The following is a 13,541-nucleotide window of genomic DNA, read 5'->3' as shown; positions in this document are numbered from 1 at the left end:
GAAGGAAGGAAGGAAGGAAGGAAGGAAGGAAGGAAGGAAGGAAGGAAATGCTTTGGTCTGCATTCAGACTCCATCAGTTCTTTCTCTGAGGGTGGATAGCATTCTTCATCATAAGTCCATTGCGATTGTCTTGGATCTTTGTATGCCAGCAACTTTTCTGAAAAAGATCTCAGGGTCCAGTGGCCCGCCAACCCAATTCGAGTAAGTAGTGGGTGTGGCAGCCAAAAAACTATTATGTGCCTCCACTGGAGATCTGTGTTGGTCTCTGGGAGTCAAGGGTTAAGAACGCTGGCTGTAATGTCCAACGGAGGGCAAGCAAAGGGACCTTCTGTCAGACAGGTGAGGATGGGCTAAAAGAATTGGGCATGTTTGGCCTGGATGGGGAGGCAGGGGTGATGAGACAAGACAGACAGAGCAGACTTAATGTGGCACTTCAAGGTTGGCCAATATTAAATACAACATCTCACTTAACCCTTATAATAACCCTGTAAGGCTCATGCTGCCAAGATTACCCCCAACCTACAGATGAGGGAAGTGAGCCTCACAGAGATTAAAACACTTTGTCAAAAGACAAATCAGAAATCAGGCCTTCCAGACTCCAAGACCAGCACTCTATCCACACTGCCTCTGGCTCACTTTCAGCTATGCCATCTGCAAATTTGCTTGTGTCTACTAACTAGGCCATTATCCAAGGCACTTATTAAAAAAAAGTGCTAAGAACAGAACAGAGTCAAGGATAAGCCCATAGTTTTACTAAACAAGGAAAGTCCTTATAAGCTGACAATGAACTATTAATAAATATTCCCTGTGTCTATTTAATCATTCCCAAATTCACCTAATAATATGAATGTCCTACCCATATCTTTCTTTTTGCCATAAAAAGTATTCATCTATTCAACAAACACTTATTTACCAATAGTAGTAGTACCAGTAGTAAAGCTAGCATTTGAATAGCTTCTTAGTGAGAAAAGGTCCAGAAAAAGTCAGCCTCCTTGCTCCTCTCACCATTTAAAGGACAAATTTATCATTAAGGGAAATCCCTAAATTATGAGGTGCTCTGCTTTAGGCACAGAGAGCAAGCCCCAGCAGATGTCTCCTCATACCAGCCTTGTCATCCACTTCCCTTCTCTCCCCAGGTGGGCTATAATATATGCCTGGGACTAGGTTGCTTCTTCTTTATCATCCCCTCAAATTCACCCAAATGCTTCTTACCACACTTGCCCGCCTTCACACCTGGCTCCCATGTCTATTACTTGACAGAAACTGCTTTCTTCCAGGTCACTCCACTTTGCCAAATTCATTGGGCTTTTTTCCAGTCTTTTTGTGATCTCTCTGTGGTGCTGAACACTGTTCTACTAAGAACATCTAAAAAAGACCAAATCACTTCTAAGCATGCTATCCGAGAGCCAGCCAAATGAAGCAATGGCCAATCCCAGGCCTCAAAAAGAAACCTCCCCATTTATCACAACGATCTCATGATTTCAAATGGTCACTACTGTCCCACTACATAAGCCACTGTTTCTAACATCATCCAATTCTTTTTTTTAACTACCTCAAACAAATTACAAAAGCTTTAATCATGATATATCTATTGCTTTGGTGAAAGAATGTGTGTTTCAATTATCCCTTAACAAAATATACTATTATTATGCAAAAGTCTTGCTTGTTTTTTTTTAAATCCAGTTCTCATTCAGACAACAAATTATCAGATTTACAAATTCAATAAAAATATGTATGTATTGAAAAAACTAATTACCAAGTTAATTATTCAACTACTATGCCTGCTATTCACCTGTATGGCAGCTCTTAAAATCTATAATCGTGACCCTGAAAAAGATTTTTAAGCAGTTACTAACATCCGAAGTCATTGGTGTTTTGATAGGGAATGTTTATTGCTCAAAGTCTCAAATTCTGCCAAGAAGCTGATTTGTATCATTCAGTCAAGAAGCAGGAAGAGCTGGAAAACAGATTCTGGGCTCTGACCCCTGCCATCATGCCTGGACACATATGAAGAGACTATTCGGGCAAGAACCACACAGGAACCTCCCAGGCCTCATCAAACTGAGGCCTCAATTCTCTCCAATGACAAATAAGGACACAAGACCAATGCCTGGTTGTCTACCTGCTTTGAATTGGAAAGATGCCATTCCTCTGCTTGTGAGGCCTTTAGGAGGGGAAAAACAGAGAGAGAGAAAAGAAACTCAGCAACCGGCATGTTCCCAGACATACCAAAGGTCACAGAGAGAAGCTGCTTGTGGCTCCAGCTCCCTCCCAACACCATGGGAGAGAAAAAAGGGAAAATAAGAGGGAAGACAGAAATGATATAGAACCTCCCTCACATTTCTAATCCAGAAGCATCACTGAAGGAACTCTTTTCAAGCAAGCTTTTCCAGTAGATTTCAGTATTATCAAATGATTAATCTGGCAACAAATTTATTTTAATTGACTTCAATGGTATGAACTTTTAACAAAAACTTTTGCAAAATATCAAAAACTTCAATATCACTGAAAGAAGAAAATATGAGACAGTTCTTACAATGGTCAAGGTTAGGCCTGTGATGTAAGAATTCCTGTTAAAAAACAAAAACCAAGTTGTATCCACTAGTACTGAACACCACTGCAGCCTGCTCTCTAGCCCAAGCCTCATGACCTCTCCATGAATCTCCCCACCAATCACCAAAGGGAGCACCCAGGACCCCTGCCCACCCTTCCTGCTGCTCTAGAGTAACTTTCCTAATATACAGGAAGATCAATTCACTCCCCTGCTCAACAGCCCTTCATAGCTCTCGACTACCTACTGAATTATGCTTGGAAGCACCACAGCAAGTACTTGTAATAGTAATGGCATTTAAAGATTCCCCTGTATTGGCTTGGTTTTTGGTTTGATTGTGTTAAAACCCAGAGCTTGTTAATCCCACCTGTGGGATGGACTTGACGTGAAAAGAGAGTGCTGAACTGGGAGGAGCTGGTAGATTTGGAGAGACACAAGAGAGAGGCAGAAGAACTTTTTGGAAGCAGCACCTTTGGAGGCAGAGAGAGACTGAGAGGATTGCTGAGGGCCACTTTGAATTGCCCAGGACTTTTGAGACCTGCTCCCGGAGCTGCCAAGGACTGAGGAGACATGGCTGTTATGCTGGTACTTGGTCTGTCTGTTTTGATGTTGTTTTGCCAGATTTGTCCACTGGTGAAGGACAGTGATGTTGTTGCAGGTGTCTGGGAACCTTGCTGTTGGTTCCGAAGCCCTGAAGAAGGATTTTCTTGTTGTATGTTTACAGAAATCCTGGAAGAGGGTTTTGCTAATGTTTTCAGGGGTCCTAGGACCGTTGTGCAGACAGAGGATGAATTAATGAAGAGACTGTCAGTGTATCTTGTGGCCTTGCTAAGCTTTGTCTCCCCAGGAACTAAGATTGCTGAGAACTTGCCTCTTGTCAAGATGAAGGAAAGACCACCATTTGGGTATTATGTGCTGTGCTTAAACTTGTTGCAACTCTGGGGTAGATTCAATTGTGATTCAGGGGTGGGGAACTTTTGACCTTTTTGTGTTCTATAATTGAACAAATGAATGTACTTTACTTATGAATGGAAACTAATCTCCATTTGAGAAGAGGGGCTTTGTGATGGACTAAATGAAAGTACAGCCTAGGGGTGGAGTAGTATTTAGAACAGGGACTTTGTAATTGATTGAATGAATGGAAGGTCCTGGGGTGGGGTAGTACTTAGAGATTATTTAATCACACTTAGTAAATGCGGTATTTTGAATGATGTCATATTTTGATCTTCTCTGTTCTTAATTTGCCACTGAATAAAATGGAGAGCCCCTAGGCTGGCATTTTGAACCTTAGGAAGTTGCCTTTCCTTGGCATTACAGTACAGTACTCCAAAGACCCTGTCATTTCATCCCACAAGACAGGTCACAACTGAAAGATACCCGCCCAACCTTCAAAATTCTTGTCCATATCTTTTCATAAGCTTATCACCAAAGGCAACTAGGTGAAGATAAAGCATTGAGCCTGGACTCAGGAAGACCTGAGCTCAACCCCAGCCTCTATGTGACCCCAGGCAAGTAAGATGGGTATAATAACAGTATGGAATAAGATGCCCTTTGTAAAGTGCTCAGCCCGGTGTCTAGCATATAGCAGGTGCTATATAAATACGTATGCCCTTCTCAGGGGATTAGACAGAGGCCTTTGTGTTCTCCTGATATCTAAGATTAAGATTCCAGCGGAGCTCCTGGGCTGGCCCTCACTGTCAATACATGGCCATTCATTTACAGCTGAGAGGTCATGGAGACCAAATGGCTCATTTTAGAGAGAAGAGACTTGCCCAATGTCACCCCGGCGAAGAAGGCAGGGCAGTGATGAGAAGTATCCCTCGGACTCTGCTGCCTACCTCCTCCTTCCCTTGAGGACGTCCCCAAGACTGCAATTCTTCTTTCCTAATTCTTTGCTTCTAATATGGCTGCCTGCTCCCACACTCCACCTGCTTCTCTGCATAAAGTAGGCACTAAACAAGTGGTTTTTTTCATTAATGGACTGAACCGTCTTGTCCTAGGTCATCTGATGGCAATCCAGGGCTCTCTCCACTGGCCAACCTCTCCAAGCTCCCTTATCACCACCCAGGGCCTCCCTACCTGCTGGGACCTTAGACACATGATCTTGACATAGGGAATTCCAAAAAGCTGCCCTCTCCAGGTGAACAGATGGAGCTGACCTGCCCCTTCCATAAAAAGCTAGGCCCAAGGACTCCACTGACCCTTGCCTGGGACCACACATTTGCCCAGCTATGCCTCCTACTCTAGGAACAAAGACCCTCCTGCTCTCTCCACTCTCCCCATCGCTGGAGTGTGTCCTCTGGCTGAGTTGGCCTGAACTGGAGAAGACAGACCTCAAACACATCTCGGTCTCACTCCTCCCTGAACAGCTTGTTTGATCAGGCCAGGGCACGGACAAGTGGCCTGAATATCCTTTCCCCACCATTTCTTATTCTCCTCAGGGACTGAGAATCAACACTGCCTTTGCTACAAAGTAAGACAAGCCACTGCTCCCCTCGCCCACCACCACTGCCATCCTACTCAAGCCCAGTTACAACAGTATCTCTGTGTCTCTACCTTTTCACTGGGCCCTTGGGACACCCAGCTCTGCTATTAACAAACCACTCTTCATACGCCACCTAGGCCTTTGTCTTAGAATTCACTCTACGTTAGGTCTATATCTGTATATACACACTTATTCTTTATACTGATGTGGATACATGGTCTTTCCCCCTCAAATAGCAAATCAGTTCCTTGAAAGCAGACACCCCTTCACTTCTGTCTGTATCCTCAGCACCCAGTACAGTGCCTAGCTAGTACACAGCAAGCACTACATAAATACTTGATGAACTGAAATGGTGCAGAAAAAAAAAAGTATTAGGTTCTAGAGTTCTATTAGAAAGGTACATTTTTTTAAAGTTGTGGATTAAATCATTTGGAGTTGGCCTGGAAAGCAAACTACCATTTCTAATGACACTGCTCCTTTTGGGGAAACTGTCCAAACATCTTGAGGTTCCAAGCGCTGGAGCACGGTTCAGAACAGAAGGTCCTCAATCCTCCAGGTCAGACTCCCCAAACATGATGTACCAGGAAGTCATGTGGTCACAGACAAAGGAGCGATCTCGAGTCAAGATGAGAAATTCAAGGCCTTCATGGCAGCCATGAAGAGTCAGGTAACCCTGGATAAAGAATCCCTTTAACCTCTTGGCAAATTCCGAGGATCAGTCAATTTCCGATGGTGGAGTGAGTTTCCTCCACGCAGAGCCCCCCAAACAAAACAACAAAACATTCCTCCTCCACAAGCCCCTTCACTGCCCTGCTCTGTTGGACAAGGAAGCCATAAAAAGGCCCAACAACTTTCTGGCCCTTTGAGACCATGTACAATTCAACAGAACAGCTTACAGAGAGGTCATAATAAAGGATTCATCACTTTACATCCAATTTTCTCACACTGGAAAGAGAAGGGAGAACTCCTCACGATGCCAGGAACCCTGGTACTTTCCAAGTCACAAACCCACCATGGGCAGCATCTCTCCCAACAAGTAACAGGAATGCTTTGGCAGAGCTGGTCTTTTTCTTTCTTCTGTAATCAAAGCTTATTGGTCTAAAATGTTGACCCAAGAGGTGGTGCCAATTTACCAAATCTCCCCTCTCAAATCTCTGAATCAAATCATTTTCCCCAGGTGGTCTTCTTCTTATGGCTTCTCTTGCTCTCCCTTCTAAATTTAAGTCTATATCCAGGTTTCAAATCTGAAATCTAAACCTAACCACAGAAATCCTTTTGAAGGAAAACACATATGTAAAGCAATCAAGATTCAGAATTTAAATTTTTTTTTTTTGGCCTTTTGGAGGGCAACTGGGGTCAAGTCACATGCCCAAGGTTACATGCATGGCTAGTTTTGTGTGTGTGTGTGCATGCGTGTGCATGTGTGTGTTGTGTCTGAGACCAGATCGAAACTCAGGTCCTCCTGACTCCGGCACTTTACTCACTGGACCACCTAGCCGCCCCAAGATTCAGAATTTAAAAGAGAAGAATATCAGATACATGAACAAGGGCTACAACATATTTTAAACTCATTCAAGGAAACACATACATGGAAAATAGTCTCAAAAATAATGTTTAAATTTTGAAAATAGTTTATTCTTTATAGCAAAGAAAATTAAATTTTACAAATAAAAGTACTGTCCAGCCCATAAAGAAACCTGATGAAACATGAGAGGACAGAGCCGGCGTGGAAACAGATTAGCTTTGCTGCAGACTTAGAGGGTCGGACATTCAAAAAGGCACATCTGGGCCTCTGTGCCCAGGGCTTCTCTCTCCTTTTCAGGCGGTAGTGCTCTCTGTACTTGAGCAGCATACTATCTGTGCAGAGGTTACTTGGCTGTGCACAAGTACAAGTTTTCAGTGATTGCTGCTGAGAAATGATACACTACCTCAATGACAAAATAAATCAAAAACACATGCTGACAACATGGTATGACATAGAAAGACAGAATAATGCCAGGTTAAGTCACAAAAGCACATCTCCCAAACTATCAGCAAAATTTATTAGATATACTGCACTTGAGGGAAATGATATGTCATCCTTAACTATCCCTTAAAAAACCATAAGGTCAAGTCATTTAACTACTCGATGTTAACCTATTTAATTTAATAAAATACTTAAGTTTACCACATTAGACCTTAGAATTATGGCCAAAGTCATTCTACACAGTAAGTCAACAGGCTCCCCCCACCCCCCCAAGGGCTTACTATATTCTAAGGAAAGGCAAAAACAGTCCTTCCAAGGTCCTTCTAATGATCCACTCTAACAGGGGAGAAAGCCTGCAGACTAAGAGTTTCTTCACACAACTCTATCCCTGAACTTAAAAGTGCACACAATAAAAAGTATGTGTCTCCAGCCAGGTGACAAACCAGAATCAAGGTCAAAGCTGACCTGCCATCTCAGAAGCCAGGCCAGACCAATCAATCAACAAACACTCTGATGTGTTGGGCACCTCAGCCCTGCAAGCTTTAGAGGAAGGTTAAGCTGCATTCAGTGTCTCCTCTGACACAGGTTGGGGAGGGAGCCAAGGCTAGTCATCTGTGCAACGTCTCAGTGCCCCAGACAACCTCTAAAACCTTAGGTTACCTAAATAATTTCCCAATGGGTGACAATACCATAAGCAAATTTGGGGAGCATGTAAAAAATTACCTGTCAGATGTCCAAATAAGGGAAGAGTTTATGACCAAAGAAGAGATAGAAAGGATCAGGGGAAATACAGTACGTAATTGTCATTATGTAAAATTATAACGGGTTACCAAAAACAAAATCAATGCCGTCAAAATGTGAAGGAAAGCAGGAAACTGGGAGAAAAACTGTACCACAAATTTGTCTGATAAAGATCTGATTTCTCAAGTATATAGGAAATTGAGTCAAATGTATAAAAATATAAGTCATTAAAACAACTCTGAGGTACCACCTGACACCCATCAGATTGCCTAAAATGACAGAGAAAGAAAATGGCAAATGCTGGAGGGGATGTGGAACAACTGAGACATTAAATCACTGTTGGTGGAGTTGTGAACTAATACAACCATTCCAGAGGAAGAAGGAACTATGCCCAAAGGGTGACAAAACTGTGCAAACCTTTTGACCCAGCAATACAACTATTAGGTCTGTACCCCAAAGAGATCAAAGAAAAAGGACCTATGTGTACAAAAATATTTATAGTAGATCTTTTTGCGATTGCAAAGCACTGGAAATTGAGGAGATGCCTATCAACTGGGGAATGGCTGGACAAGTTGTGGTATATGTGTAATAGACCTGGGGCTCTGAAGCAGTGACCAATCATGATTTCAAAATTACTGTGAATTAAACATCTTTCACCTCTTGCAGAGAAGAAATGGACTAGATATACAGAGCCAGACTCTCAGACAAACTGCTGATTTGTTTTGCCTGACTCTCTCTCTCTCTCTCTCTCTCCCTCTCTCCATATATATATATGTAATTCAAGAATGTTTCTAGAAGGAAGAGCTAAGTTGATAGGTCTAGAAATGGGGGGAAAAAAAGTCATGATACAGTATTCATCAAAATTATTTATTTTATCTGTTAAAGATTCCTTAACAAATTTAACTGATAGTCAATTTTCAATAAAACTTATTTTACAAATTTAATTTCTAAAAAGTGAGTATTTACTGTGAGAAAATACAATCAAATTGGAAAACCTATTAAAGGCAGGGTACCTGCAGGGTTTGGCTCAAGCTCTCATTGGGTCTGTCATCTCCTCCTTGTAAATGCCTGAGGTCATGGCTCATGCTCCCAGCCCTCACACAGCTATCCCTAGAACTGGGAAAGTAAACAAAAGTTAAAGTGGAGGTCAGCTCAACCAGCCACCAAGTATTCATTATGCACAGACTATGTGCCAGGGACAGTGCTAAGCACTAGGGCCTGCCCCCAACATACATGGATATCTCAGTTCATACCAAATGGACAAGGCACCAGGAGCTGGGGGAGCAGGAAAAGCCTCGATGAGCAGAGCCACAAAGGAAATGACAACTGGCGCCACGTATATAGAGACCACAGGTGTGGATGCAGACTTCCTTCTACACAGGAATAGTAACAAGCTTTCTCCATCACACAAGGCAACATGCACAGTCTAACGCAGGTATCAGTCTACAATTCCCAAGTTAATCTTGTCTGTAACTCCTACCTTCAAATGAATTCAGTTCCACAAACATGAAGCACCTGCCCTGTGGGAGGCCCTTAAGATACAAAGCCCCAAATGAAAGCCATTCTTTCCCCTGCTTCTCCTCTCCCCCTCTGCATTCTGCTGGGGCTATCTGGCACCTCCAGACCTGGCTTCCAGGCTTACAAAAGCCCATTAAGGCAGGTCGTCTTCCCCATGTTAGAGATGAAGAAAAGAAGGTTCAGGGAACAGAAGCCTCCACCCCCATGCCATCTGAAGCCCAGGGATGGCATCCTTGGCATTCAGCCCACACTCCTCTTTTTGGCAGCGACCTCCAGGGAGACATTTCTAGAGACTCAGGTCCACCAGATAACTTGTGATAAGCCAATAAGAAATGACTATTCTGTAACCCTCTCTAGTTTTCACTGTAAATCTGTTTATAAAGCACAGATACCAGAGGTCAAGGTGTGGGCCTCTCTAAAAGGAAAAAAGGCTTTCTGCTCATTTGTTTCTCCTTCTCCTCACATCCCAATGCTGTACAAGTCTAACTACCTGCCTTAAAAAGAGAAAAACCAAGCCTTCTTAGTTGATCTGAATCCTGAAGCCTTCCATCTCTCTCCACATTGTTTCTTCAGTGTCAAAAAGCCTCAACGCTTCGAACAGCAGCCTAACTCGGGCTCGACAAAACCCCATCACTCCATCTCAGAGATCTTATGTTCTATACATGAAGCAAATGATTGTTAGGCCAAGTGCCATTAGCCTGCTGAAAATGAGCTAAACACAGTGCAAACAAATCACTTGTGTGGGACACTTGCATGTAAATTATTCTTTAATCTTTTTCTCTTTCTAAAAATTTATAAAAGAAACTAAAAGAAACCCAAACTCTCTGACTTCCTAGTGACCGCTGAGGTACGTACCTCTCATCCCCCATATTCAATCAGCTGCCAAGTCCTGTCATTTTCACCTTGGTAGTATCTCTCAACATAGGGTTGAAACAGTCAGGTCTAAGCTTATGGTCTAAGCTCTACGTAGCATGGATTGGGGTGGAGAGAGACTTGAGGGAGGTAGGCCAATAAGAAGCACTGCAACAGTCAGTATTCATCAGTACCTGAACTAGGATGGATGCTGTGTGAGTGGAGACCATGAGAGAAATGCGGTAGAAGTAGAAACCTCGGCCAACAAGTGGATATGTGGGAACGTGAGGGCAAGTGAGGAGTCAAGGATGCCACCAAGGTGAGCCTGGTGGATCAGAAGAATGGGGGTAACCTTCAACAGAACAGTAAAGTCTAAAAGAACACTGAGCCAGGAGAGGGAAGAGGGATATATATATATAAGTACCCTTTTGGACATGTTGAGTTTGAGATGTCTCTGAGGTATGTAGTTTGATGTGGAAATGAAAGCTCAGAAGTCTGGGGCTGGAGGTCGGCTTCTCCCCTGCTCTCTGATTTTAATCACTCTCATAGTTCTCATTAATCCCTCAGTGGTCCCCTTCCCTCCCAACTTGTGACTAGAAGTGCCTCTGAAACATCCCTCTTTCTCTCCTTTTCTCTTTATTACACATATGATCCAAAATTAACCAAGATTATGGATACCATAGGGAACTTAAAGAGAGAAGTAGCAGTAATGAGGAAAAACTGTTAAGTGAAATTCAAGATAAGAACCTAAAACACTTAACAGTGGGTAGAAATTCCCTTCTGAAATCTTTATCAAGTCTACTTCCTCATTGTCTTTCTTATCAGATCTGCCTTGGACAAGCACCTTCACTGAAAATGCCTTGTAAACTCTTACTTTTGTGTTTTATTTACTAACAATCAGTGTGGTATGTTTCATTTTACAAGAAGAGTATTCTGGGTATTACCATTACAGTAACCTACAGTAAGCAGGTTCTTTGGTGGGTTTGCCTAGAAATTTCGCCTTCACTTTAATGTAGTTTCTAACAGGAAAATGTATACAGACCCCCCCCCCAAATAACTGACTTAACAAACTTTGGGGTGAAGTATGGGGAGAGGAGGCTCACTAACAACCTACTGGGCGTCCCTGAATTGGTCCAATTGAGCTGACAATTTCCCCAGAGAAGGTGAACCTGCACCTGCCCTTTAGCACTCAGCACTGGGCCTAGTACATGGCAGGCACTTAGTGAACACTCACTGGCTTGACCTGAGATCCACCATACCAGCTGTTGGGCATGTATCAGAAGAGGTCCGACACAGAAGGCTGTTGTGCTAGCTATATAAAACTTCTCCAAAAGGACTTTGCATATCAGGAAAGAACTAGAAACAAAGTCAGTGGCCCTCCATTAGGAAAATACCTAACAAACTATGCTAAAGGACAGGATGGCAAAGTCTTCTGCCATAAGAGAAAACAAACATTCAAAATTTAAAGAAATTTGGGAAGACTTTATATGAACAGATTCTGTGCAAACAAGCAAAACCAAGAGAATAATGTATCCTACAGAATCAGGAAAACACTGACTTCTTAGCAGAATGCCCAGCCCTGTGTTGAAAGGGGTGGCAGGCTCCAAGAGCAAAGGGAGGCTGGCATCATCCCCCAGGGCAAGGAAATTTCGTTAGAAGAAATGATTCTATTGGGAAGGGAAGGATACTGGTGAACAAGATGGTTACAAAAAAGGAAGCAGAAATAAAACATTTTTAAAATAGCCTCTGTAAACTCGGGAGTGAATAAGATCCTGGCCCAGGAGCAGATGTGAACCTGCAATGTTCATGCAATGGGTGGCACACAGATGACCTGGAAGAGGGGGCTACCTGGCAAAACTGCAAAGCAGAAGGAATGGTTTCATTCTTGGTATTTATAGCTCTGGGACCCAGCACAGTGCCGGACACATAGTAGCTACTTCATCAACACCTACTGAGTGATCTAGAAACCAACACAGCTGGAGTCTATAGCTGTCTTACTATGGCAGTTCAGTAGCAAAATAGACAGAGACAGACTTGGAATCACAAAGGTCTGAGTTCAAATGCAGCCTCTGACACTTGCTAGCTTGTGTCCCTGGGCAAATCACTTAACCTCTGTCTGCCTCAGTTTCCTCATCTGTAAAATGGGGGCAAAAATATCCCCTGCCCGACAGGATTGTTGTGAGGACCAAATGGGACCATACGTGTGAAGTCCTTTGCACAGCTTTCAGGTACTGCAGAAATCCTAGCTATTAGTTTTTCAATGAAGCTGCATCATCTGGAACAAGTCTCTTAACCTCTTTGGACCATGGCTCTTTGGTTGAAAATGGGTAAGAACATGATTTCTAGGGTTCTCTCTAGCTCTAATGATCCACAAATCCATGAGGACTCTACACTGACCAGACTATCCCATTCCTGAATCACTCTGCATAAATATAAGCTTACTAAAAAGGGCATTTTACACAGTATTTTCAAGTAACCTATTAGTAACGTTTTCCCCCAAAAAAGTTAAGAGTAACATTTACCCAACATTACAAGTGGAGGAAAAAAAGGAAAATTAATAGAGATAAAATGAAAGCAGAAGGAAAAGTTCTCTCTTATCCTTGTGGAGAGAAAGAAATAAAAACGCACTATCAAAGGGATGTATTTTTTTAAGTATCTAGATATCAACTAGTCATAATAAAAATAATCCCAAGGATTGAAGCCTGAAAACCTAAACCAAGGACATATACATACGTACATCATTTCTGTAGGAAAAGGAAACGCCAATAAAAAGTTTGTTGTTTGTTTTCTACCCTAGAAATGACTTCAGAGTCTCACCCGCCCCGCGTGTCCTTTTCACAGTAATCTCTCAGCTCCCACCTTTCCTGTCACTCGGACTTCACACAGTCCCCAGGGGGCTTTGCCCCCCTGCGGCGGCTCCATCGCCTCGCGCTCCTGGGGCAGAGCCGCGCCAGGCCCTTTCCTTAAGACCCTGCCCGTCCAACATCACCAGCCCGGGCCTGACGGGCCACACGAGGGTGCGCTCACGGCTGCCCGTGAAGCCGGACGTGACCGGGCATCGGCCTGCTCCGCGGGGGGCGCCCCACCCTCGGAATGTGCCCCCCAGGGGGGCAGGGCCCGGAAGGAAGGCCGCGTCTCTGCTGCCCCCTGCCTCCCGCTGCCTGGACCCTCGCAGCCCGCGGCTCTGCGGGCCTCAGTTTACCAGCCTGTAACAGGGGCTCGGGCTCCCAGGGCTCTCTCACCTCGAACCCTGCCCACGCGCCCCGGGGCTGGGTTCGAGTCCTACCTGGGACCCCCTGGACTGAGTGACCTTGGGCCGGTCACTCCCTGCCTCTGGGTCCCGAGGCTCGGGGGCGGGACCCTCAGGGCCCGGGTTCCAATCCCGCTGAGGCCCCGCCCCCCAGTGACCTTGGGCGGGCCGCGTCCCC

General features: G+C 44.0%; 1 protein-coding gene across 5 annotated transcripts in view; it reads right to left on the bottom strand.

The window, feature by feature from the left end:
- SNX13 (sorting nexin 13) overlaps positions 1-13,541 on the bottom strand; it is a 122,990-nt gene that overhangs the window by 109,050 nt on the left and 399 nt on the right. For 3 of the 5 annotated variants that reach the window (XM_069094424.1, XM_069094425.1, XM_069094428.1), the window contains one exon: positions 8,757-8,859. The exons of the other annotated variants lie outside the window; for them this stretch is intronic. In XM_069094424.1, the coding sequence (XP_068950525.1) occupies positions 8,757-8,828 (72 nt within the window). In that variant the 5' untranslated portion in view covers positions 8,829-8,859. Of the gene's footprint in view, positions 1-8,756; positions 8,860-13,541 lie in introns of those variants that run through there. 5 annotated transcript variants of the gene reach the window in all.

The sequence above is a fragment of the Petaurus breviceps genome, unplaced genomic scaffold (assembly GCF_028583685.1).
Source record: "Petaurus breviceps papuanus isolate PSGF00001 unplaced genomic scaffold, PetGlider_PUasm1.0 218, whole genome shotgun sequence".
Taxonomy (NCBI): domain Eukaryota; kingdom Metazoa; phylum Chordata; class Mammalia; order Diprotodontia; family Petauridae; genus Petaurus; species Petaurus breviceps.
This window is presented reverse-complemented; position numbering and strand designations above follow the sequence as displayed.